Below are 25,923 nucleotides of genomic sequence, written 5' to 3'. Positions count from 1 at the left end.
ATGACCCGTGGCAACGAAAGGATCTCAGAGGAAGTAGATGTACTGGTCCGTTGCTATGCGAGCGAAACTCGTGCAAAAGGTATAAAATTTATTTTAAAATCACGCCCAGTTGCATTTTATTTTTGAGAAAATTACCTGAACACCTTTTTATCTATCGATTGTGTCCTTCGCTATCTTTTTTTCAAACATCACTAGTTATGCAAGCAGGAGTGATAAAACCTACCCCGCGTCGCCCCAGTTGTTGTGACGTCACATAGCAGTTGAACGAAAACTGGGCAGGCGCGAGGCGCTTTTGTCACCCAGGTGACGACGCGAACACACTCCATGTTGTATCGACGATTCACATCTACATCTCCTACCGCAGATTTTAGCACTGAGTGTAAAACTATTTGATATATTTATTTTTAATTAACACACTATTTTTTCAACAGAAGCTTATAATATAAGAAACAAATGAATTAAAAAAAAAGAACAACAACAAAGAATACCAACAATTTTGTTGTAAAATGTTGCCTGTGGCAGTGTCTAGTTGCAGTTCCCTGTGGCTCCCTAGGTTATGTCGTAAGCTCGAAAACTCCATGTACACAATGATGTTGATAAGTGGCTTGACTATGCACAACACGACGATAAAGACACTGTAAATTTCTTTCGTTTTAATCATATTTGCTAAAATTATTTTTCATACATGAGTTTTTGAATAAAATTACATAGTTTGTAATTTCATTCAGCTTCTTTCAAGACAAAAAAAAATGCAAGAATAATGAGAATAAAGCGACTTCTCATTTTTCTGTAATAGTCTTGTGTACAAATTATCATTGGTCTTCATATGGAATACATTTCTCCTTAAAAACAAAGGAATTTCACAATTGTCGAAAACGAAAAGTCTTCATCGTGGAGTTGCACTTGTCAGTTGCTTTGTTTGATGTTTCCACCAAGTCCGCAAATAAAGGGACCACTCTTAACAAGAATGAGAGCCGGAAAAACAATTTTCACGTCGATATACAACCCGTTACTTATCACATAATAAGGAAATTCTATATATTCCTCAAGTGTAAATATTTGCCGATATCTAGTCAATTTGGCATTCACTTCGTAGGAGTTTTTGGACAAACACTTCATCGCTTATTCTGACACAAATCCATTAATCCATTAATTTATCTGAACTTGCTATTCGCGCTGTATGACATTGTGTAGTATTTTTTTGTCTGCACCATGTACTTTTGGTATTTAATATATCAGTCTCGGTAGACAAGAAAATTGCCATCAAGGCAGTCAACACTATACATCGCAAAAGGCATATGTGATTTCAAAGCATTCCCTCCATTGATACTAAAATCTAGTTCATTCTAATAAACCCTCGGCCAGTATTTTAGTGGCTCGTTGTACTTAATAGACGCTAAAACGCTTAAAAGCAATTAAAAAATTATTCCATAAACCAGATGTTTAAGGATAAATGTATGTAACAGCTTTTATTTAAGTATAGGAACAATAAAACCACAATTATTTGCATACAGTGGTTCAGCTCAGTACTCAAGACCACATAGTGGCTGTCCCGCCAAAATATCAAAGTGTGAGCCACACAGTAAGTGGCTTTTAAAAACAAGTTATAGTACTATTTTGATGCTAAAGAATACTTCATACAGCTGTCAATAGACGTCATTTGAACACACTAAACACGACAGCATTCTTAACACGTTCTCTGCGTCAAAAACAAAACGAAAACAAACAAAAAATGATTCCAACTATAGTGGGCCTCAACATAGAGGGCCACAACAGAAAGACCTATTTATGAGTTTCAAAGTTAAGTTGTGCCTGTGATGGTAAGAAGCATAATCTATTTGTTTTTGCCTTAATAGTTGTCAGGTAGTTCTTGATTTGTCATTAGTGTGCTAACAGAAAATGTGTGTTGGGGAAAAGAGCTCTAAAATGAGAAACATAGCATAACAGATGAATTGTCATATGTTTACAATAGTTTTGTGCATACATTAAAATAATTTAAAATACCTAACAACGTAGCTGTTATCAATTTAGCTAGGAAATAATCTTTGTATAATAGTTTTTTACGAATAACAGTAAGTGTATCATTCTCGAAAAGGTACCTAAAATTTATTTGGACGGCATATCGTAGTCTCATTAGTATTACCGAATATTGTTCGATACTAGCGTTATTATCAATTTCATGGCGTGTACTTCTATTCACAGAGCCAGATGAACACTGGGATCTGAGCGGATACTGTGATAAAAATGAATCTCTTGCCAATCAATGTATGGAACAAATGTCATGTAATGATATCGCATCAAACGTGGATGGTGGAGAATCGGGAATAACATTCTTAACAGATGCACACACTGCGTTGACAGTTTCACATGAAACACTGGTTCCTTTCTGTGCAATAACACTCACAGGGAACCAATACATAGATTTTGGTGTTTATAAGGACAAATGTGTCAGTGATGTTTCTGAGTGTGAAAACGGACTAACATTGTCCCTGTGGATGAAGCTATCAGCAAACCAACACGCTGGAAGTATCAATCGCTGCATTCTGTCATCTGGAGGCCAGACCTCCTCTACGGGAATATCTCTGTTGTATCATACATTAGATCTTAAATTGAGTTTTACAGCTAAAAGTAGAGAAAAGAAGTGGGCGGTGAAATATACCGATAATGCTTTATCTAATAACTGGATTCATATTGTGTGCATATTTCACCCTAACGAAGGAGTGCATATGTATTACAATGCTGTTATGGTGGACGCAAACTTGAATCCAACGATGGTAACTCATTCGGATACGTATTCACGTTTAACACTCGGGACATGTAACAACTGCTTGTATTCTACATGTTCCGGGAATGTATGGACATACTTTGCCATCTACGGTTCTTTCTGGGATTTCAGGATTTACTACTCCGCCTTGAATGAGTCGCAAATCACTGGCCTATATACAGGTTAGTTCATGGAAATGGTATTCTCAATCTATTCGATTGACCGCGAGATGGCGCACCACAGCCGGATAAAATAGTGATTGATAACTTCTGCGATGGAAGTATAATTCTACAATTCATCATAAATACAAACACCATTTCACATATGAATTTTCTTTATCTGTATTGCAGAGTCACATGAGTGTGTCTACAGTCCTTGCCAACATAATGGAGTATGTAGTCATGCAGTTAGGATGTATACATGTAACTGTAATGGAACCGGATACAAAGGAGCAAATTGTGAAACAGGTGAATACCAATAATTAAAATAAATATGAAAATAATTTTTAAAAAAATCAATACAGTAATAGGTACAAAGCTGGGGTTTTGATTGTAAACGTGTTTATAGACAATTGTAAACGTCACTCTTCAGCTTCCATTCAAATTTAAACATATGCGCCCTCCTATATTAAAATGAGGTGCTTGCTGGTTGAACAATGTTGAACTATCTCATTAATATTAACTAACTAACGATGATGTCACAATACCATTTTTGGATAGGTCATTTTGAATTCTACCATCCATTTTGATCTATAATAAAACATGAATGTCACATTACCAGTTATTTGATTATAAAGTAATACAATGAACATCTGCAAACAGGTGAATGAATATGTACTCTGTGTGGGTACAACTCATCATAAAGTGATTTCCCATAACCTAGTTTTGTACTGACAACTACAAACTTCTACTGACTCATGTTCAGAGTCTCAGAGTACACAAGTGCAACAAAACTATTTGTCATACATGTATACTTGTTCAAGAAACAGCATTCATATCTCTGAGTGAACCTTGATGTATATGACTTCTTTGTTAATTCAGGTCTTAGTATATTACCGAACCTTAGTATATTGTTTCAACACAACCACTGGGCATGAGAATCATTCTCATGTTGTCAAATTAAATTTGTTATTAACACAGTAAGGTTTTCGTATTTAAAATGTATTTATTGTACATTGTAAAATTGTAAAAGCTATGTTTTCTGAGCAAGTACATGTAATAATTAAGGAAGCCAGTAGCGATAACGGTTGATCTGCTTATAACATTCAATAGAGAAGTAACAATAATTTTCATTGCTAGAAATATTCAGGATTTTATGGAATTTGTGTACAACATTTCAATAAAGTAACTGACACTCCATGTTGTAGGAACCCAGAAACAAATGCCTGCGAAATTGAAGCACTTCACAGCACGACTGTAAAAAATAGTTTAAAATGAGTATAATCAAAGATAGCTTTGAAAGAACACATGTGGGTTCATAGAACATATATGTACCAATCTGAGTGGTTCTAGAGATTAGTATCACAAGATTTTACTCTCCGTGATTCAATATCAGTCCTACTTATAAATTGTGTTGATCAGGCGAACTGCCGGATTTTGTCATAAATTCGCCCATCCGAAAAATCGTCATCAAATATGAATTCGTTGAATTGTTATGAAATGCAAATAAAATTCAAATTAGTTGCATCGTAAGCAAATGATTCCGGTCGAATATACTAGTAAACGCTCGATGCTGTCGAGTATCCGCCATGAGTATCCTCTTGCATGAGTTGACCTAATAGGTCGATTCGCTAATTAACCAATCAAAATGCAGGATGATGCCAACGTGTTCAAATTACCATAGCTCATTTAAATATGTTAATGTTGTTGAACGCAACGCGGAAGAGACCCATGTTGTACTTACGATCTTTTAGCTTGGATTTTGATGGGAAAACGGCATGATTTAAAAAAAAAAAGTTGTTTTCGAAAGATAAACTGAGCATTAGAAGAAGAATTTTACATTGTTTTCAATAATAACAGCTCATTGTCGAAACGAATCTTGAAATAAAAAATATACTATTTTAGGCGTCAGGAAAGATTGAAATGTCCGAATAATTACGCCAAAATATTAAAAAAACAACGATTTCTTGGTCTTAATTTATTTTTTGTAAAGTACCAAACTGCCGTTTAACGGCCCAGGGCAAATTTAAGGCAGAATCTGGTAATTTACAACGGCCCTACATACATCGTTTTGTATTCGATCAGGACAACTAGTAATACTAGCGACCTTGCATTAGAAAACCACTGTTTTTGGAGACATTCAAGACGATCGCTCTAAAATACCTTGTTCAAATATGACAATAGATATTTAACGGTATCATTTGATCACTATGTTGGGTGCCGCTAAATTAAAACAAAAATTAATAACTTTATTCACAACGCCGGGACGTACGCCCACCATTTTGGAAGTAGTGTAGAAAATACAACACAGAATAGTCATTTAAACGGTAAAATATAAGTTTATGCCGGTGAATTCTAAAGTTTAATACTATGTTTATTGCGAAGAGGATAAAACGTCAAACTTCGACCTCTACAATAATTTAAGGTAGAGATGCAGTTTACCTGACAGGTATTTTATTTAGTTAATTAGGAAACCAAGATGACCTCCCTTGTCCACAAAACTATATATTTTCGGAAAGCTTATTGTATGAATTTGAAATTGTTTTTAGTATTTTTTTTATGAACACTGTAGTTTGAAATATGCACAAAAATGTGCTTTTTTGGTCAAAAGTGATTTAAAAAAAAATAGCTCCTAAACCATGTTTCTGTTCCCTGTCAAACTTGGTTTGTGGGTACATCTGTTTACTATGAAGAACGTTCCGTCTTGAAAACTGTCTCCCAGTTGTCAATTTTGCAGGACAGCAGCCCAAATTTCACTATTAACACCCAGGCTAGTTGTCTGTACGATTGTTGTAACACTGTTCAGCCAAAAACAATGCCCCGACGGCGTTTTGAAAATTAACACATTGTCAATCATTTGTGAAAATTTCAAAACAAAAGGTCAAAGCGTCTAGGAGCTATTCTTTTAAAGGTTCTGGGATGTGCACTATAAAGAAGCTGAGATAATTGCTAATTTGCATAACAATTCACTAAGTAAGAAGTTTGCTAATGCTGATTGAAATGGCTGTAACAGTTCCAAATTTAAATGTTTCACCATGTTTCTTTTTTATTATTTATGTGCAGCCTTGCTAAATCTTGCTAAGCATTCAAAAGAGAGAATATTTTCACCTGTTATCTTTATTTTAAAATTGTTTTTTGAGTATGTTCCACTATTCACAATTCTACAAAATTCTAACAGTCTATAGCCAAGACTGTTTGGATAATAAAAAGCAAAAAAAAAAAAAATTCACTCCCAAGTGCTCACAAACCTGCATCTCTACCTTAATAGCATGCGAGTTTCTTTACAAACTAGCGTTTATATTTTTATTTCCTGGTTGTTCACGTGATTATAAACATGGCGATCAACATTACAATTCACATCACCAAGCACATCCATCAATTTACATCCCCAACACATTCAATTTTAATCAAAATAAAGAACCTACCTTTGTACACTTATAACGTCTTTGAAGCTCCTGCAATCTAGTAGATGAAATGAAACATGACTTTTGCTAAAAACGTAGCATGGTAAAACAGCGTGACTTCCGGATTCGTATTTAGATTGGATTCAATTTACTATTCAGGTGAAATTTGAAAACGAGGCTCAATTTATACAGTACCCAATTATCATGATTTAACTTTGGGAATCGTAAACTACATTTATTTACGTCCAATGCACAACTTATTCAATCATTATTGTAAAATACAATAACTATAATTGTGACAACTAATTTGTTAATATCATGTGCAGTAAAAAACACTACAAAATTTCACATTTTTAATACAAATATTTTTCTCACAATTTTTTGTTGGTAGAAAATCTATGATTAGAAAGCTTGTCTTCATTATACTTTGTACTTCTATGATACACATTAAAGGGTTTCCCTGCTTTACAACTTCAACATTTGTATCCAGGATTTGCTGAATATTAAAAACTGCACACATAAAGGAGATATACAATACTCATGTTTTTCGAAATAAAAAGTTTTTATTATTTTAATCAGTACATGAAATGTAATAATAATTTTAAAATTCATGATTGTAAGGCATGCTGTATCTTCATACTCTTTTTGAATATTTTCTGTAACCTAAATTCTTAGTCTCATTTTTTGTTTCTTAGTTACAGCTATGTATTTTCGATGTATAGTGCAAATTGAGTTTCTATTTCATTTATCTAGATACGAATACATTTGGTAAAACGTGTGAATCTGAAATCAATAATTCATGAATCTGAATCTCAATCTAACCGAATCAATTTATTCTGAGCATGCTCAGTTGCTTTGTCAGTCCAGTGGGGAGAGGTAATTTTGTATGAAAATCTTGAAAAAGACCCACATAGGATTTTCAGATCTGGAAAAACAGAGACTTGTTCATCAACCTGCCAAGTTTCAATGATATGTGTTGCAGTTGTTGGAGGCATGAAGGGTTTGGACGGGAGGAAACAAGAAATAAAAAATAATAGTCGCCTTTCAGGCTACGCCTGAACGGAGACTAAAATGCACATTTATAAAACGTTTATAGCGGCTTAATGCGTTTTACTGTACACAACTGCGCTTGACTTCAGTTTAAATAACACAAATTTAGCGACATAACATATTCATGAAATGAGTGCAAACTTTTAGCGATGACCAAATAGAAATTACTACACGAGCTTAATATGTACTATATTACACGGTCACGAATGTTGACATCTTATTTATCACATGTATGCATTTTCAGCTGTTTTACCAGTAGAACCTAATTATTAAAGTCGTTATTTGTTTGCGCACGCCATGAGCGCCTTAACGCATCATATTCATTTGCATACAACAACGCCGTTCTTCGAACGAGTGTTGTGGCCAGTTGAGACAAATAACCATTTTTTGGAACCATCAATGTATTTATGGTTATAGAAACATATTGTCAGCATTTTAACTAATTGTAGGCTCGATCTACCAGCTTTATTCACGCATTTTAAAGCGGTGTCGTTGTTTACAAACAAGTGTAATTATATTGCATTTCCATATAGGATTGCGATTTCTTTGAGTTGCTCCAAAGATTCCGGTTCGGATTTTACGTTTTATAGACTATTGGAATCTTGTTAAAGTCCGAGACGCAAGAAAAGTGACTATTGTTTATCCGTTATCTTAGGAGGCATCGATAACAAAATTATAACCGCAATTTTCGCACGTTTTTGTGATTTTCAACCGCTCAAAATGCAGTCACATCATGCAATAGTCAAAAAAGTTAATCTAGATGTATGCATAACAAAGGCCTACTTGTTACATTAAACACAAATCACATACCTCACTTGGGCTTTTCATTAGAATGTGATTAAACATCGTTCATCTGAAAATCAGTTGTTTAAATCCAGCTTCAGTAAATTCCGACTGGTTTCAATAAAGAAACTGAACTCTGGTGATGATAGACAAAAACTTCCTTCACTAACTAGTACTAGTAAGCATTATGAAGCAAGAACTGCACTTCGTCCAGTGAATGCGAACAACGGAACTGAAAAGCCACATATAATTTGATAATGTTTGTAGCCCATTGTGAACCATTGTCTCATGCTAGGTCAGTCAATTCCCAAACGGCGAAAATCTTTTACCAATTTTTGTGTTTCAACTGTTTTTCAGACATAGACGAGTGTTCAAATATTAGCCCATGCCAACACAGCGGTATATGTACTAATACAATCGGGTCATATACATGCAACTGTACTGGAACTGGTTACGATGGAACACACTGTGATGTTGGTGCGTAACAATAATAAGATATATAAAAAGGTGTTAAGATACAATGTTTTCCCCCATATTATAACTGATATTGAAGTGTATTTCAAATGAATACGCGAACCGTATAGGATATATGATTTTTGTTTTTTCAAATAAATGTGTTTGTACAATGTGCCATCTCATAACAATTTATTATTTTAACTGTCTTGCAGACATAGACGAGTGTTCAACTATTAGCCCATGCCAACACAACGGTATATGTACTAATACAGACGGGTCATATACATGTGACTGTACTGGAACTGGATACAATGGAACACATTGTGATATTGGTACGTACCAATAATGAATCGCACGCAGTTGCATACTCAATAGATATGCTGTATGATCGTTTGTCGGTGGAACCGGAATTGTGCAACTTGTAACTAAAATTCATATTAAGGAAATACGTTTCGTAGCTTTAAGTATATGATTTTTGGTTCATTTAAAGTATACCTAACTATCGCTTTACTCTAATCGTAATGCGGAGACACGCTATAGTAATTTTAAATTATTTAGTTTTGTATGTTTGAATTCAATTTATTTTAACTAGAATTTCTCCAAATATTACCACACTACACCACACCTCAGACAACTAATAAACAGATGTGCAACTAAGGTATTTCTTTCGATCTAACGTGTGTCTCGTGTTTACTTTTGCGATAACGTTTTAAGCTTATAAACAACTGGGAGAGGTAAGAAAATGTCCTGGAAATCACGCGAAAACGCACGAACTCGCGAGATACTGCGGTGTTTCAACAGGAAGTGACGCAAAAGGTCAGACCGAAGTTTCATACTTCCCCTACGTTAGTGACTCCCACTAAATATCAGTGGACATAAATCAGGTGGAAGTAAGAAATAAGCGTTCCCTCGACGCGACGTTGCGACAGACACATACACAATCAAAACATCGCGCCAGTATTATTTCGAGACCGTTATAATAATTTTGCCTCGATTTAGTTGACCGGTACACTTCTTGCCCTGATGTATCATATTTTCATAGGCTTCTTAATATATGATCGGAAAAAATTTAAAACCAGCTTTGTAGTAAACATGGCGACGTGAACTATCCCAGAAAAATCGAGTCAATATCGGAGAAAATGCCATGTTCAAGTAAAAGTCGTTACTTTTTCTTAATTACACATTCAAGAAAATGACTATGAAGATACATTCTATACATTCAAATAATCGTTGCTTCACCAAAAATCGGCCAATTTTGGCTAAAAAATATATTATTCGGCAACTTGAAGTAAAACTCTCTCCTTTCCAGGTGATCTGATCTGAACTGAATACAGAGGATGACTAAAATGCACGCGAGACCGAGGACTCCCGATGTGTGAACTCGTCATTCAGCAAAATTCGGAAAAGCGTAAGCCACGGCGTAGCCGAAAAACACGTTCGCATGGGATTAGGCCGATTGACACCTCTAAACAATTGCGTTGCCAGTCTGTTTATTAATTGTCTGAGCACAAAGTAATCAGACTCTACACTACCACTGTTCATTTCCACATACTAATAAAACTGTACAATACCACAAACTAATCTAACCATACACTCCCCACACTTCTGTAATATTATTGTGCACAAATTATCATTGGTAAAAACAAAAGAATTTCACAATTGTCGAAAACGAAAAGTCTTTATCGTAGTGTTGCACTTGTCAGTTGCTTTGTTTGATGTTTCCACCAAGTCTGCAAATAAAGTGATCATTTTTAACGCCGACAAAATGAGAACCAAGTCAAAGAGCCAGAAAAAAGATTTTCACAACGATATACAACCCGTTACTTATCACGTAGGAAGGAACATTCTCTATATTCCCCACGTGTAAATGTTTGCCAATATCTAGTCATTTTGCCTTTCACTTTGTAAGAGTTAGTAGACAAACACTTCATCGCTTGTTCTAACACAAATCAATTAATTCTACTAGCAGCTCTTCAAACATTCTAACTGAAGTTGCTATTTGTGCTGTATGACATTGTGTAGTATTTATTTTGTCTGTACCATGTACTTTTGGTAGACGAGAAAATTGCCATCAAGGCAGTCAACACTATACACCGCAAAAGGCATATATGATTTCAAAGCATTTCCTCCATTGATACTAAAATCTAGTTCATTCTAATAAACCCTCGGCCATTATTTTAATGGTTCTTTGTACTTAATAGACGCTAAAACGCTTAAAAGCAATTAAAAAAATATTCCATAAACTAGATGTTTAACGATAAATGTATGTAACAGCTCTTATTCAAGTATAGGAATAATAAAACCACAATTATTTGCATACATAATTTTTACTGTATTCGTTCAAAAATATTTAAATTAGTCATTAGGTCATTAATTCTAGTAAGTACATAACGCGAAAACTGTTCTTACCATCTACAAGGAAAAACGATACTCGTGCTGCTCTATTCTACTTTCTACTCTATTCTACTTTCTACACTTACGTGTTCGTACATATGTCCTGAGTTTGTTCGTCGGATGTTATTGTAGCAATGTGAGCTTCCTTGCTGCGGCATATATTTTTGGCTTGAGTGCGCGGTATGAATTCGTTTAGCATAAGGTAACACAGTTTTCCATCTGTGCTGATAACCCGGCCTCCAGGCCACACTGAAAAGGAATATGATATCAAGTCAGTTAAGAATTTGTCACTTAATGAGAAAGGGCAGATGATGATGGCACAAGCAGTGAACATTTGACCAGAGCTGGGATGTGACTATCATTTACAGGTTATGTGATTCTAAAAGCACAGAAATAGCTCAATCATTTGTTGAGATGCTTTTGCAATACAGTTCTGATTGTGATAAATTGTACGTCTATTGATGGGGTCGCGTGACATATCAAGCCAAACAATACGATGATGCCACCCAAACATAAAAAAACAAGTTATTTTTAGGATCCGTAATCACAATGCTACTCAAAATTTATATCAATAGTTAATTCAACCAATTTATACGTTGTACATAGTTTAAGTGTTATTAAAGTTAAGCTATGGTACAGTTTATACTATGACAGAATCCTCCACCCTGCCCGTGGCTTTCGTTGCGTATGAAAATTATTTTCACGAGTGATGCGGTGTATCCTGCGGCCGTACTTTCACGAGCGAAGCAGAATACACCGCATCTCGAGTGAAAATAACTTCCATACGCAACGAAAGCCATGGGCAGGGTGTGAGGTTCTGTTATTATTACATATGTTCCATAATTGATTATTTCATATTAAAGAAAGAACGTGCAACAAACCGGATGGAATTTAGATCGGGGAACCCCATTGCCCATTAATATGTTCCAAGACAGTGTTACGCCCTAGCAACGCGTGCCAGTGTAGAACGCGTGTCACTGCTGTGTGGAAATAAAATAATCATACGTCTAATCCGAATCACTGTCCGAATAAATTACTCGTGGACATTTAGTTGGTGCCACGACAGAGCCAGAACTTGAACTGGACGATTATAATACACAGTTTATGTTGAAGTTAAAAGTTCCTCCACAGAATTGTGCATCGACAAACAAGCCGTGCAACTGCGGTACTCCACAGACGGGATGACTTTCGTCGACAGCGGTCGTCGCTGAGCTGCAAGCTACAACTTATTTTGTGATATTGCTTGCTGGACGTGGATTGAATGAGTCTTGGTTACCGGTTAAAATGTTGCTCATTTGGCGTTAATAATCTTTATTTGGAACTCAGTAACGCCGCAACGTCACCAGCAGGAACTTCCTGGTATCTCGATGTTCAACGGTTATGGTTCTATAGTAATTGCTGATTTTCTGCAGGTGGGCCTTTCGAGAGCCCTTCAAGGTTTATATAATCAATTTCCACGTGATCAACATACATTAAGTTCTCTCAATCGTAGTATTCCATGTGATGTGACCTGACATGCCAAAAATGTTGCTGAACGATTTGAACCGGATAAAAAGAGCAGACGAAAATGTGTTTACAAAATAAAAATAGTTCGGTAGCCAATGGAAATACCATGTTCATTTGCATATCGACCGTGAAAATACCGAAAACATTTTTGCATGGGTGATTTGCAAATTAGTTTGACTCAAAATAAATGACTGCCTAAAAGTACCATTACTGTACCGCGGCAAGTATATTCATGTACCCCAATGGGAAAATATCGACCTTCTAAATATTGTTTATTTCGAAAAACGGTACTCCTGAAGGGACTACTTTGTTTGCTCTAAGACCTCATTTGCATATGGGTTGTGGAAATACCGATTTTGATTTCAGGGACGAATCAAAATAAACTGCAGTACATATGTAATAATAAATGTAATACAACTATACCATACAATACATACTATATTTAAAGTTAATTCAACTATATTAAAAGTAAATTCAACTATATTAAAAGTTTATCTAATGGAGTCCTCGGCGCATTAGAGCAATACAAGTATGTATATGTTTGTGCATAATTTGTACACATTCCTATACTGCGTCGGATTTTCAACGAATACCAATTGCCTCATTTGCCCTACAATGCATCATTGTCTAATCTACATTCCAATATGGTGTAACCGCCACATTTCACAGAAAACATCTTTTATGCCAGTTCTTTTGAACAGAACCTAGACAATGCTTCTATACATGATGCTTGCGTAAAGCTGTTTTAACCTAGTTATTTTAGCCCTGCCTCCATCATGTTTCAATCCACCATTACAAGTATTCAACAGCAAGCGAATTGAATCTTCTATATTAACAGTAGAGAAAGTACACCTAATATTTCACTGCTATGTTTCTCATTTTAAAGCTAATTTTCCCCAACAAACATTATTGAACAGTTTCTGTTGGCACACTAATGACAAATCCAGAACTATCTGACTACTCTTAGGGCAAAAACAAATAGGTTGTGCTTTTCATCATCACAGACATAACTTAATTTTGAAACTCATAAATAGGTCTTTCTGTTGTGGCCCTCTATGGTGAGGCTCACTATAGTTGGAATCATTTTTTTTTCTGTTTTGTTTTTGACGCAGAGAACGCTGTCGTGTTTAGTGTGTTCAAATGACAGCTATATGAAGCATTCTTTATCATCAAAATAGTACTATAACTTGTTTTTACAGGCCACTTACTGTGTGGCTCACAATTTGATATTTTTGGCGGGACAGTTACTATGTGGTCTTGAGTACTGATCTGAGCCACTGTATGCAAACAATTGTGGTTTTATTGATCCAAAACTTGAATAAGAGCGGTTACATACTTTTATCGTCAAACATCTTGTTTATGGTATCATTTGTTGTCTGTCTATTTAAAAGTACAACGATCCACTAAAATACTGACTGAGGGTTTATTAAAATGAACTGGATTTTAGTGTCAATGGAGAAAGTGTTTGTAAATCAGATATGCCTTTTGCGATGTATAGTGAACAATCAACAGGTAAATTCGAGTAGGATACAGCGTGTTGTTTCAAATTCAAACTTGAAAATTTTGCACTATTTCATGTTCAATATGTAACGGTAGATGCTTAGTGTTATCTCCTTGTGAGATGGGATGAGCGAAATACGTGTTGAAGGTTTGGCTACGTTATAAGGGCGTAATATCTTTTTGGAATTTTGCTAACTAGCTTATGTGTTCTCTTTTATAATTTCAGCCGATTGCTTGTTATTGAGTCCATGTAAGAACAATGGCACATGTACTAATTTAAATGGGTCGTACACATGCAACTGTACTGAAACAGGATACAGTGGAATGTATTGTAACATCGGTAGGTTACATTGTATATCATCTTTAATATGCAAACATATTTATTGAGAATTATATTAGCAGTCTTGTTATTTTGAGTATAATTTAATTTTGAATATGATATAAATCTGTGTATAAACCGTTTGAATGCAAAATAGCGTTTGCATTACATAAATTACATCAATACGTTTTTGTTTTTCAGATGATAAGCTCAACAATGAAATCCTCGTGTCCACGATATTATCAGTAAGTGACTATGAGCCTCAAGTAGGTCAGAACGTGTTGATCAGTGTCACAATATATAGTGATGTGCATGGTTATATGACATATGGAGACAGTACGCCACCAATATCCCTAGAACTACGCAACGGAACAGCAAATACATCAATACATTCCTATAGGACACCTGGTCGCTATATAATATACGTTGAAGTTGATGGCCTGAATATTGCATTCGCAAAAAGAAAGATGATTAGGGTCCACGGAAATTGTTCTAAACCTGACGTATGGATCTCTGGGGGTGGAAATCATTTCAGCGAACCACAAGTATATTACAAATCAGAGAATATTCAGATCACGAGCTCTACTATGTACGACTGTCATGAATCAGGTGCAGCACGTTTTACATGGCATATTTGGCATATTTTACCAAACAATGGGAACAGACTTCTAGACGACATGGTTTTTATTAATACAAGTGCAGGCAATCAGTTAATTATTCCAAAGAATAGTCTTAGTTATGGGTTGTACTATATCACAGTAGAGGTTACATTGAATGTTCGTGGTGGTAAGACTGACAACGACAGTGTTTATATTGAAGTGATTCCTTTTCAAACCGATTTAACAATCAAAGGAGGTAGCGAGCGTCTTCATTCAAAACACGACGATTTGATTATTGATGCATCAACAACACACAATTCCCATTCAGCAGCATTCCCCAATATTTCTTTCATCTACAAGTGGCAATGTGGTGAGCTCCACGATCTTGCTGCTAAATGGAGTTACATCGCTACTGGCAGTCTGAATAGCTGCTTCAACACTACATTGAACGATGCAGGATCCGTAGTTAGAATACCTCATGATGTCCTCAACACTGGGTGGTTCTTAGTATTTGTAAATGTTGAATTGATTGACGGACAGTCCATCACAACACAACAATTAATCAATGTTGTGGACGAAACCATTTTGTCCGTACAAATCGTGTAAGTATCATCGTGATAATTATTCAACAGAATAATCGAAATACAAATATAATAATAAGCATAAACCACTACTAATCAGAATATAATTACTTGTAGATGCGTTGAAAATTGTTATCCATTGGTTGTACAATCTCAACGTTCATCATTTATTGTGGATTGCAATGATTGTGAATATTTTGAAATTGACTATCAGTATAACTGGACGCTGTATAGATTGGAGAAGAAATCAAAGCAGAGTGAACTGACACAATTTTTAGAGGAAATGACTTATTCTGGTAATTGTGTGCATGATCGTAATGCTCTCTTCACTTAATGCACTTGTTTCATAGTAACACGATGACAAAATGTACTATTTCATTACACATATAAACAACACAAATAGATTTTTGAAATTAGGTGTGATTGTAGCTTAGATCTTGATTTAGCCAGTGATTGTATCTCGCTGAACAATAACCTCCCAGTTCGTCTGCATTTGCAATTGCTGTGTTTAAAATCATTTTATCTCACATTGAGATTAATAATAATGTCATGTAATATGTTATTACATGTTATTACGAGGATACCACAAAGTATACACGAAGACAGTATAACGGGAGTATCGAGCGCGCAGCGGTGGTCGATGACAGCGTACTGTTTGAGTGTACATCATGGGAATGCCGAAATCCAAAACAAAAAGCTTAGAACAGAATCAGCGAAATTTTTTGTGTGGAGTCCAGTCAAACCCTGGTGATAGCCATGTTTGTATGTTATTATTAGAGGACGCTTACGCGCGTAATCATACCATATTTGGAAATCGAATTTTCTAATATGGTAGAATGAAAATACCCCGTAAAATACCGTATAATTTCGGCACGCTGTAACTTATGGCGATACTGTGACAGATGTATAACAATATTAATTATATTGTGAAGTCACTCAGATTCAAATTATTTATATGTTATACTTGAATAATTAATTATCAATCTTTGCAGGAGTACATGGTCCATCCATAATTATACATGAACACATGTTTGAACAAGGAGTAAGTTACACATTAAGAATAGATGTCCAGGCAAGAAATGGACCGAAAGGTTATTCAGAAATGATTTTGACAACAGGTAACGCTCCCAAAGATGGATATTGTGAAGTGGATCCGGACTCAGGTAATCAACCTCGACTGCTTTCTTTTACAATCAACTCTTCTACACATAACTTAAATATGAATCAGGATTGCAAGTAGTCAAATGGGGCAGTTTATTGTTGGAATTTCCCTTTAAACAGGGTAGCGTACATCATAAAATTTGAGCGAACACTATTTTTACATGGGCATTGAAACGCAATCGCTCTTTGTGGAAATATAATTCATCACTCACGCAAACGTTGATAAATTTTTTTTTCTCATTAAATTATTCCTACAAGCAGGACAAAGCTGCATAATAATACAATCATATATTATCACCAACATTTTAAACTCAGAAACAGGACAATTAACGCATGCTTTTGCTTGTCGGCTTTTATTTTGTTTATTCCAACCATGTCAACCCTATTAACTACCCGTTCCGATTTGTATATCCTGGTGAATTTCATTGGTTGATCAAAGTTGGTTGACAAATGTTTTGACCCTGTGTAAAGAACTTACTATAGCAGTATCTTAATGTCATCTAACCTGTATTTCGGTACTTGTTTTCATTTGACATGGTAGACTAGAACCGCTTGATGAATAAGTGATCATGTGAGTTGTCTCAAGTAAAGTTTGCCAATTAATATGGTAAACATAGAGAACAGTGGAAGATGTATCCTCCTTATAAAAGTAAATAAATATCAGCCACTATATAATTTTACCATGCACATACAATAAACATGTGTGAAGATGTTTCTGTGTTTTAGTATTGGGAGTGTTATGCTAAAATAGTGTTATCTTTTGAAAAAAAATGTTAATGAAATAAAAAAATAGTAATTTATTTATCAGGTCGAAATGGACAACATATTGAACCCAAGTACAGTAAAATTATGTGAACATGTAAGTCACACGTATTTGGGTATGCCTTACATTTACAGGAACAGCTATTGATACTCTGTTTTACATTTCGTGTCATGGCTGGAGAGATCACACCAACACTTACCCTTACCCCTTAGAAGAAGGAGAAAACACACCGGGATTGATGTATACAATTCACCTATCTACAAATGGAGAAGTGATCGCCCATGATTATTACCATGGAATGGACGCATTCATGCCAGCAATGATGTTGCCAGCTGGACATCAAGACAGCAATTATGACATAGATGTGTTGTTATATGTTGAAAATCGCTTTGGAGAACATTCTGAGACAAGGCTAACAATCAAGGTAAAATACATTTATAAATAATGTAATCATAATGCATATAGTATTGCGAGTATAAGCTAAATGTATATATATTGTGTATATGTAATAGGTCGAACCAAGTAACAACACAGGGAATATTAATATCATTGAAGAAAAATATTATGATATGACTGTTCCGATGATTCAGAAAGCTATAATGTTATCACTGTTCTTGGTAGGTAAATTTTTAATGTGATATAATGTATAAACATCAAAAAGAATTAATATGTTTAAATGTCACTGGCAGTGGCAATGAACACATTACAGGCGCGACAGAAATTACGTCAATTTCAATATTGACAGACTGATTATATGGTCAAATTCGCGAGAGAAAACAAATAATTAATAATACCTGCTTTTATATCCAGGAAAGTGACCATGCACATACAATTGTTGAAAATGACTACTCACAGGTAAGAACACTATGAACAAACTCGACCTAAATAATGAACCGAATATCTTATATTGTCACGTTATAACGTACTGACTCTATAATATTTCGACTGTTTACAGATATATGACACAATTATAGATGCAATACGTTTTACATCAAGGAAGATAGCAACAAAAGAATCTCTGCTTCAGTGTACATCTTTATTGCGACTCGTGGTCAGTACACTAAACAACTTAAACATACAAAATCAGGTAAATTATAAATCAGCAACTGAATTATCAATATAATCATAAATTTCATGAAGCATATTATAATATTTAAAAGAGATAATATTGGAAGAGTATGTGTAATGCTCGGCATAGTTTTATTATTATAGGTTCACATCATCACACTATCGAATATGAAAGCAAATATGGGGGTTATCGGGTCATTTGTAGTGATACAAGGTTTATAAAGTCATGGAATATGGTCAAATTGATATTATTGCACTGGTTGCTATGGTAAAATTGTTCATTCATGTCTTGAACTAATGCTGTGTTAAAATACTTCAAAAAGTTGACATAAGATTCTAGTGTTATGATAGTTTTCAATTATTTTGCAATGGCAAGTTTTCATTTATATTGCATTGCAAATATGAGTAGCAACAAACTGTCCTGAAATGTATATTTATTTTTGTACACATTTTTAACAGATGACTTTAACTTCGGCATCGAAAGCGTCTGCAGTTGTCTTGGCATCGTTAAGGAAGCAAGAGTTTGTGTCATATGAGGAATTCATGACTGTATCAAAAGGTATATAATACATTTCATTGTAAAATGCAAATTATTTTTATTGGTCTCTTTATGCGCTGATCAATTTTATCAATTAATCCATAGATATACTAGAAGTGGTTTATATGGGATTTGATAACTTTCCAAAGGCAACTATCGGACAGGTAAATGAACATTCATTTAATTTGCATATCGTTAAGGTCACGGGCGAATGAATGAATGAATAAATGAATATAATATAATATAAGGTCGTAAACAAAATACAAGAATGGCAATTATGTTTTTCAACATTTTCACATAAGTATCCTCAGTCATATGAAAATAGTCATTCAGCACGTATCTAAGTTTGAATAGTCTATATTTCATTTTGAATACGAAAATATATATTCGGATAAAAGTTAACCTGATTAAAATGTTTTTTTGGTTTTTTTTTTTTCTGGTTTTACAAAATGTTAAACGGCATTAAATAACGTTGTAAATTTGCTTCCAAATTTGCATAATGATTGGGTGATGAAACTTCAAGGCCTACAGTAGTTGATGTATAGTAATATTTCTTACAGATTGAGACAATAATAAAAGATGTAATGATTATTCAAGACAAATTGTCGCACGTTATCATGGCGAAAATTCTACCCGGAGATGAAAATGTGATGCTCGTATCCCGATTCCACAAGATGCAATTGAAAAGTTACACATTACACGATATGCCAAGTGTTATTGCAATGGAAACTGGTGATTTCACAGTACGGCCAATTATTAACATGCTGCGAGACGATGCTTGGTATATTGGCACTAGGGTATGTTGAATATGTATGTTACTTCTAAACTGAACATGTTGCAAAAATATATACAAAAGTGTGCACGGTGGATTAAAACTCTTATTTTGCAGGTTATTGAGTATCTTTCTAATCCATTTGTGTGGGACGTTTCTGCAAGCAATGTGAATTCTCCAGTCATATCTTTGGATTTGTATTATCCAAATGGATCCACCATAAAAGTTAACGACCTTGAAGATCCATCAACTATAACAATCAAACGCGATTTGATTGACACTGATTTACAACTTATCACCGTTGATGGTACCTATAGCGGAACAATCTATCACACTTTTCCACATTCTGATGTTCGCAATGCTCTCAAACTATCTGTACAATCCAATGACAACGTTGACACGATTTCGATATATTTAAAACATTCTAACTGGAGCCTAGAGAATACATATGAGTATACTGCAACAGCAAATGTTACGGATATATATGACAACACTGAATGCCATACTACTTTTTCGGCTGATTTCTTTATACAAGATAACACACTCAGTCAGGCTGGGGTATACGAGATAGTGATCGCAGGGAACAGAGACAAAAGTGAGTATAGCAATACAAATTACAAACTATTGATTTAGTGCGAAAGGGGATTGGGTTGACCAATGTTGATGTATGAGCCTGTTCATCCGAACGTACATCCGTACGTCCCATACATTTGAGCATTCGCATTCACACTACACATCCACCATACTTCTATTAGGTTCATGTTTCAATTCACGATTATTTAATGGCGGCATGTATTGTTTAAAACATTTCGGTTGCGTTTAGATCTTGTTAGAACTGTAATCGGTCATTATGGAGCCGCATTATGCACTTCATTGTGTTTTGAGATTATATTCAAGCCTTGATTGATTGCAATTAAACATGACACAGCATTATAAATCACATCATATCATATTTATAATAATAATAATAACATGCATGCTTTCTAATTCTCGTTCTCTATACAGCTGATGACATTAAATTTCCATATACCATGGAATTATTTGAATCAAGTTGTTCATTCTGGGATGATGACGATGACACATGGAAGTCAAATGGATGCCGGGTAAGACTTTGTTGTAACAGAACATGGAAGTGTGTCACGGAAAGCTCATTTCAGCACGTTCAATAAGACTAATTCTTAAAATACTTTTTTCTAAAATTATTTTGCAGGTCAGTTCATTATCAACGATGTCTGAAACTATATGTCTGTGTGACCATCTCACGAATTTCGCAACTATGGTATATGTTCCAGTCAACGAAATTCATTTTGATACTGTATTTCTGAAATTCAAAACTCTTGACGAAAATGCAACAGTCTTTTGCACTGTCATAATGTTCATTGTTCTATATTTCGTAATATTACTGTATGCACGAAGGCAAGACAAGAATGACGTATTAAGAGTAAGTGTCTAACTATTAAATGTATGAAAATAGTGTGCAAACACCGATTATTCAAATTCTTGTGTCACTTGTACGGAAGCAGTGCATTTACACATTATCTATATGATTCCTTACAGTGGAAAGCCTCACCCTTGTTAGACAATAATCCCGATGATAAATATGCATATGAAGTCACAGTGTGTACCGGGTTACGACTTGGTGCTTCTACTAGATCGAATATTGCTTTTAGCCTTCATGGGGAAAAATCTTCAACAGGTGAACGCTGCTTAATGGATAATGGAAAAAAGGTATTATTATTATTATTGTGAATTGGGCTTGTCAATTAAATTAAACATTATTTTGATATAAAGTATAACTTATCTACTCAATGTTCTTTATATTAGAAATTCCTGTCTGGGAGTGTCAATCGTTACAAACTCACAGTGCCAGAATGTCTGGGGGATTTATTTTACTTACGAATCTGGCATGATTCATCAGGTCGTGGTAGCTATGCATCATGGTATTTAGAACGTGTCTATGTCACGGATATTCAAACAAATCAAACGTAAGTACTAAATAATATTACTTAGATTTTAGATAAAATCTTGACTACTTCCTGTCAACATAGTTATAGGTTTTAATTGATTTGTATTTAGTTTTATTTGTAGGTTAAAAATATCACGCTTAACATTATATATTTATATTGTAAGTACATACACTTTATTCATTTAGGTACCGTTTTACATGCGAGAAATGGTTAGCAGTTGACAAAGACGACGGCAGTGTTGTTCGTGGTCTGCCAGTTGCAGGACGAGACAACCTTGCTAAATTTGGTACTGTCCTTGGTTGGGAATGCCAAAGGAGTCTGACTGACGATCATCTGTGGATTTCTCTGTTTATTCGTCCATTACAAAGCAACTTTTCGCGTGTACAGCGTCTGTCATGTTGCCTTTCGTTGATATTCAGTGCCATGCTAACAAACGCGATGTTTTACAAAACACGTGATGATGATGAAGTACGAAGTGATTCAATATTGACTGAAATGTTGGGTCTGATTTACGTTGCTACCATCAGTGCTCTCATTGTGTTGCCTGTTAATATGGTCATAGTGAATTTTTTCCGTAAATCTGGGAATGCCAAATGGCCATGGTGGGTTGCGTACATTGCGTGGACAATTACGATCATCGTCACTCTCGTCTCTTCGTTTTTCATTATTCTATACAGCATGGAATGGGGACCAATACAGTCTGAAAAATGGTTGCTGTCGTTTATCACATCATATTTCGAATCAACCTGTCTTGTCGATCCTATAAAAGTGAGTATTCAAGAAACAAAACTTACCAACCCTCGACTTTCTTGACTAATATTAGATAAATGCCAAATAAATTATGAATTTGTTCCCATACGTCCAGTGATTGTGTACAAATTATTTTGACACGGTACATGGCATTGATTTTTAAGTAAGTGTATAATAACGCTACTTTACTCAGTGTGATCAAAACTCGGTGTATCGCATATTTACGGGCTCCAAATATGTTTTTCGCTACTGCAATGTGGACTGTGCCGTTATATGAAAAAGAAAGATGTGCAGATCGCATATTAAATATAGTTTACATAACGTGAACAAACAAGAGCGTTCCACAATTTGCAAATAATCAGGGTGCAATTACACTGCGCATATCTCGATAATGCTCATGGTTGAAAAGGCATATTTCATTTATTACGTAATAAGTCTCCAATTTGATTTATTTTATCTTTCCTTGTTTAAGGCTATTTTTATAGCTGTCATAATTTCAATTTTGACAAGAAGATCTGACAAGCTAGACGCCGATCTCATTCCGTCTAATGAAAAGAGTGATGTGGAAGCTCCTACAATGAGTGATCTGAAAGACGGTGAGTGATTTTATTTTATTTGATAATGGTGTTATTGACTCACATTTGAAACATACATACTTAAAATGGCATGGATGATACTAATGCTGAAAATGTGTCCACATAACGTAACATGAGCTCATATTCAATCAAAAAACAATCAGAATTATTTTAAGTACCAGATAACATATAAACTGATATTCCCTGGTAAATGGCTTGCAAACTTTTCCCGTATAGCTTTCCATGGGTCTTTGTTCTAATATCCTTACAGATGAACTGACTTCAGTTAAATCTACTTCTCATATCTTGGATGAGGTAGAAGCAAGTTTCATCAGACGTCGCCGTGACAACGAGAAAATGATGGATTATATCATGCGAGTAATATCTGTATATACATTTTATGTGATGATACTGTTCCTTCAAAGTAGACAATATAGAAGTCCTGATTTGTACTACTTGACCAAGTCAATAGACATGAGTCTGCAAAATACAAATGCAAATGAGGTCAGTAATGTATAATGCTTTAGTAACCATGTTCTAATTTGCATTACAGTACATCGTATGTTTATTCTACTTAAACATTGAATCACCCAATTACTTATACTTAAGTAAACACTGCATGTATAACTCCTATAAATCTTTATCTTATTTTACTTGAATTACTTTAAATTCAATACATCTGTACTTTCCACTGAAATGGGTTCATACTAAGAAATGAATTATTGAAATATACGGGTTCGTGCACCATTTTCCTAATTACTATCATGTGTGAATAGTTCGTCTCGGGTTGCAATTGTTTTAAAAAACATACTCAATACTGTCAGCCTGAGTATAATTATAGTCAAAAAGATTTTCCCAAAAATAAGTCATTAATATTACCCGATTGTGTCTCTTCCCCACTTCGAGATATGGTTTATTACTACACTCTCATCATTTTGGTAATTAGTATACACATTATACGTGGTTTGTCACACAAGTCATTTCACTCGATGCGTCTGATGAAATAGTTTGTAGCTTTTATTTATTCCACTTATCCAAAATAATTTAATTGTCTACTGTACTCTCAAATTATGGTAACCATTTTATATGTCAAAAATTTCTAATCCAACTGTAAGTAGTATTGTAGGTAGCAATCATTTTGGGGTAATTTCCAGTTGCCCAATTAATTCATACATATATTTATACAGTGCAACAAAGTGCCACTTAATAATTGTGTACAAGCCACTTGTAATTTACTTTTACGTCACAGGTTCAAACAATGAATCATTTCTGGGAATGGATTGACAAAGACATTGCACCTTCACTGTATGATAATGAGACGCCATATGACAGGTATCATCATTTTGGATCTTTCACTACTGGAAGCACACATCTTTTTGGAGTACCAAGAATTTGGCAGATCAGACAGAAACAATGTAAGTGGAATTCATTACGTTTTTTCTCATATAAACATATTACAATGTCATTTGTCTGCTAGGAAACTATGGATATGCTAAAGAGAACAACTTTGTTTGTTATTTTATCAAAATTACACTTGAATATCATTTCAATTTAAATATTGTTGAGTTCAATAATTATATATTTGTTCATATATTTATGTGTTTCGTTGTAGATGATTGTGACATTGATCAACTCATTCGTAACAGTTGTAATATTCCCGAAAAAGATGAAATAACTGAATCGTATGACGGGAAGTGGGGTACATTACCTCTTAGTCAAACTGAGTCACCGTGGATGTATACTGATGAGAAATCACTGAAATTAACATCCGATTATGATAACTATAGATATGGTGGTTACGTGGTCTATCTTGGAAAAACCTTGAACAAAACTACCATCACCGTCCACAATCTTTCAGATGCTATGTGGATAGATGGGGATACCAGAGCCATAGTTATGGAATTCATTCTCTACAACTCAGCTCATAAAATGTTCATTTTGGTCACATGTTCTTTTGAGAATCTGGCAGTTGGAGAAACCAAGCACTCTTGCTATATAAAACTGGTTAGACACATGAATGCCTTTGATACGAAGACATTATCTCTGTCGTTGATGACTTACTGGGTGATCTTATTCGGCTTCACGTGTTATATGGCATACAGAAGCCTGCTAAGTATGATACATTTGAAACGACGGTTCTGCAGCGACTTTTGGAAGTGGTTGGAATTGTGTATGGTCTTGACATTGGTGACTATGATTGGATTGATGATTGCCTGTGAAGTTAACACGATGAATATTGCTAACAAGAGCAATGCAGGTCAGAGAAATTATTTCATGCAATATTGCATCTCAACGTCTCAATTTCACTAATAGAATGTTAGTATTGAGCCAGGAAACCTAGATTGTAGTCGAAAAAACTGTTCATGTTTCAACACATCCCTGCATAGTTTTTGTCATAATCATAAAATACAAGATATTGTATAGCAATAGGCATATTCTCATCCATTCCTGTATATCAAACTGTTCATGAAATACTAATCTCTGCATAGCAAAAGGGATATGCACTACGAGTGGCGGCATAGGAATGGGTGAATGCTGTACAATTCCCTCCATATCAATTGGCATATGCACTACCGGACCCAGCATAGCAATGGGCACAGGCACTACTAGGCCTTGCATACCAACTCAGCATATGCACTACTAGCCATGGCAACCAACTCAGCACATGCACTACTAAGCCTGGAATACCAGCTCAGCTTATGCAATAATAGCCTTGGCATACCAAGTCAACATATACACTACTAGCCATGGCATACCAAGTCAGTATATGTACAAATAGCCCTGGTATACCAAGTCAGCATATGCACTACTAGCC

General features: G+C 35.0%; 1 protein-coding gene across 1 annotated transcript; it reads left to right on the top strand.

Moving 5' to 3' along the window:
• On the top strand, positions 1-25,418 carry LOC146729009 (polycystin-1-like protein 2). The gene is made up of 26 exons (XM_085495750.1): positions 1-79; positions 2,203-2,946; positions 3,115-3,231; positions 8,517-8,636; positions 8,828-8,947; positions 14,242-14,355; positions 14,536-15,535; positions 15,632-15,810; positions 16,507-16,677; positions 17,573-17,862; positions 17,951-18,055; positions 18,249-18,293; positions 18,394-18,525; positions 18,966-19,065; positions 19,150-19,208; positions 19,605-19,841; positions 19,934-20,411; positions 20,822-20,919; positions 21,027-21,257; positions 21,374-21,544; positions 21,641-21,801; positions 21,969-22,551; positions 23,006-23,129; positions 23,380-23,486; positions 24,358-24,523; positions 24,721-25,418. Exons 1-26 carry the CDS (start codon positions 1-3, stop codon positions 25,416-25,418), a joined length of 6,429 nt encoding a protein of 2,142 aa, XP_085351876.1.
• Positions 25,419-25,923: the final 505 nt, after the last annotated feature.

The sequence above is a fragment of the Saccoglossus kowalevskii genome, chromosome 22 (assembly GCF_978046115.1).
Source record: "Saccoglossus kowalevskii chromosome 22, keSacKowa6.1, whole genome shotgun sequence".
Taxonomy (NCBI): domain Eukaryota; kingdom Metazoa; phylum Hemichordata; class Enteropneusta; family Harrimaniidae; genus Saccoglossus; species Saccoglossus kowalevskii.
This window is presented reverse-complemented; position numbering and strand designations above follow the sequence as displayed.

Excerpts from the sequence above, each read along its gene's own strand:
- LOC146729009 (XM_085495750.1), top strand. The coding sequence starts at position 1 with ATGACCCGTGGCAACGAAAGGATCTCAGAGGAAGTAGATGTACTGGTC. Across the intron at positions 3,232-8,516 it reads AGGAGCAAATTGTGAAACAG|ACATAGACGAGTGTTCAAAT; the intron begins GTGAATACCAAT and ends ACTGTTTTTCAG. Across the intron at positions 20,920-21,026 it reads GGAAGTCAAATGGATGCCGG|GTCAGTTCATTATCAACGAT; the intron begins GTAAGACTTTGT and ends ATTATTTTGCAG.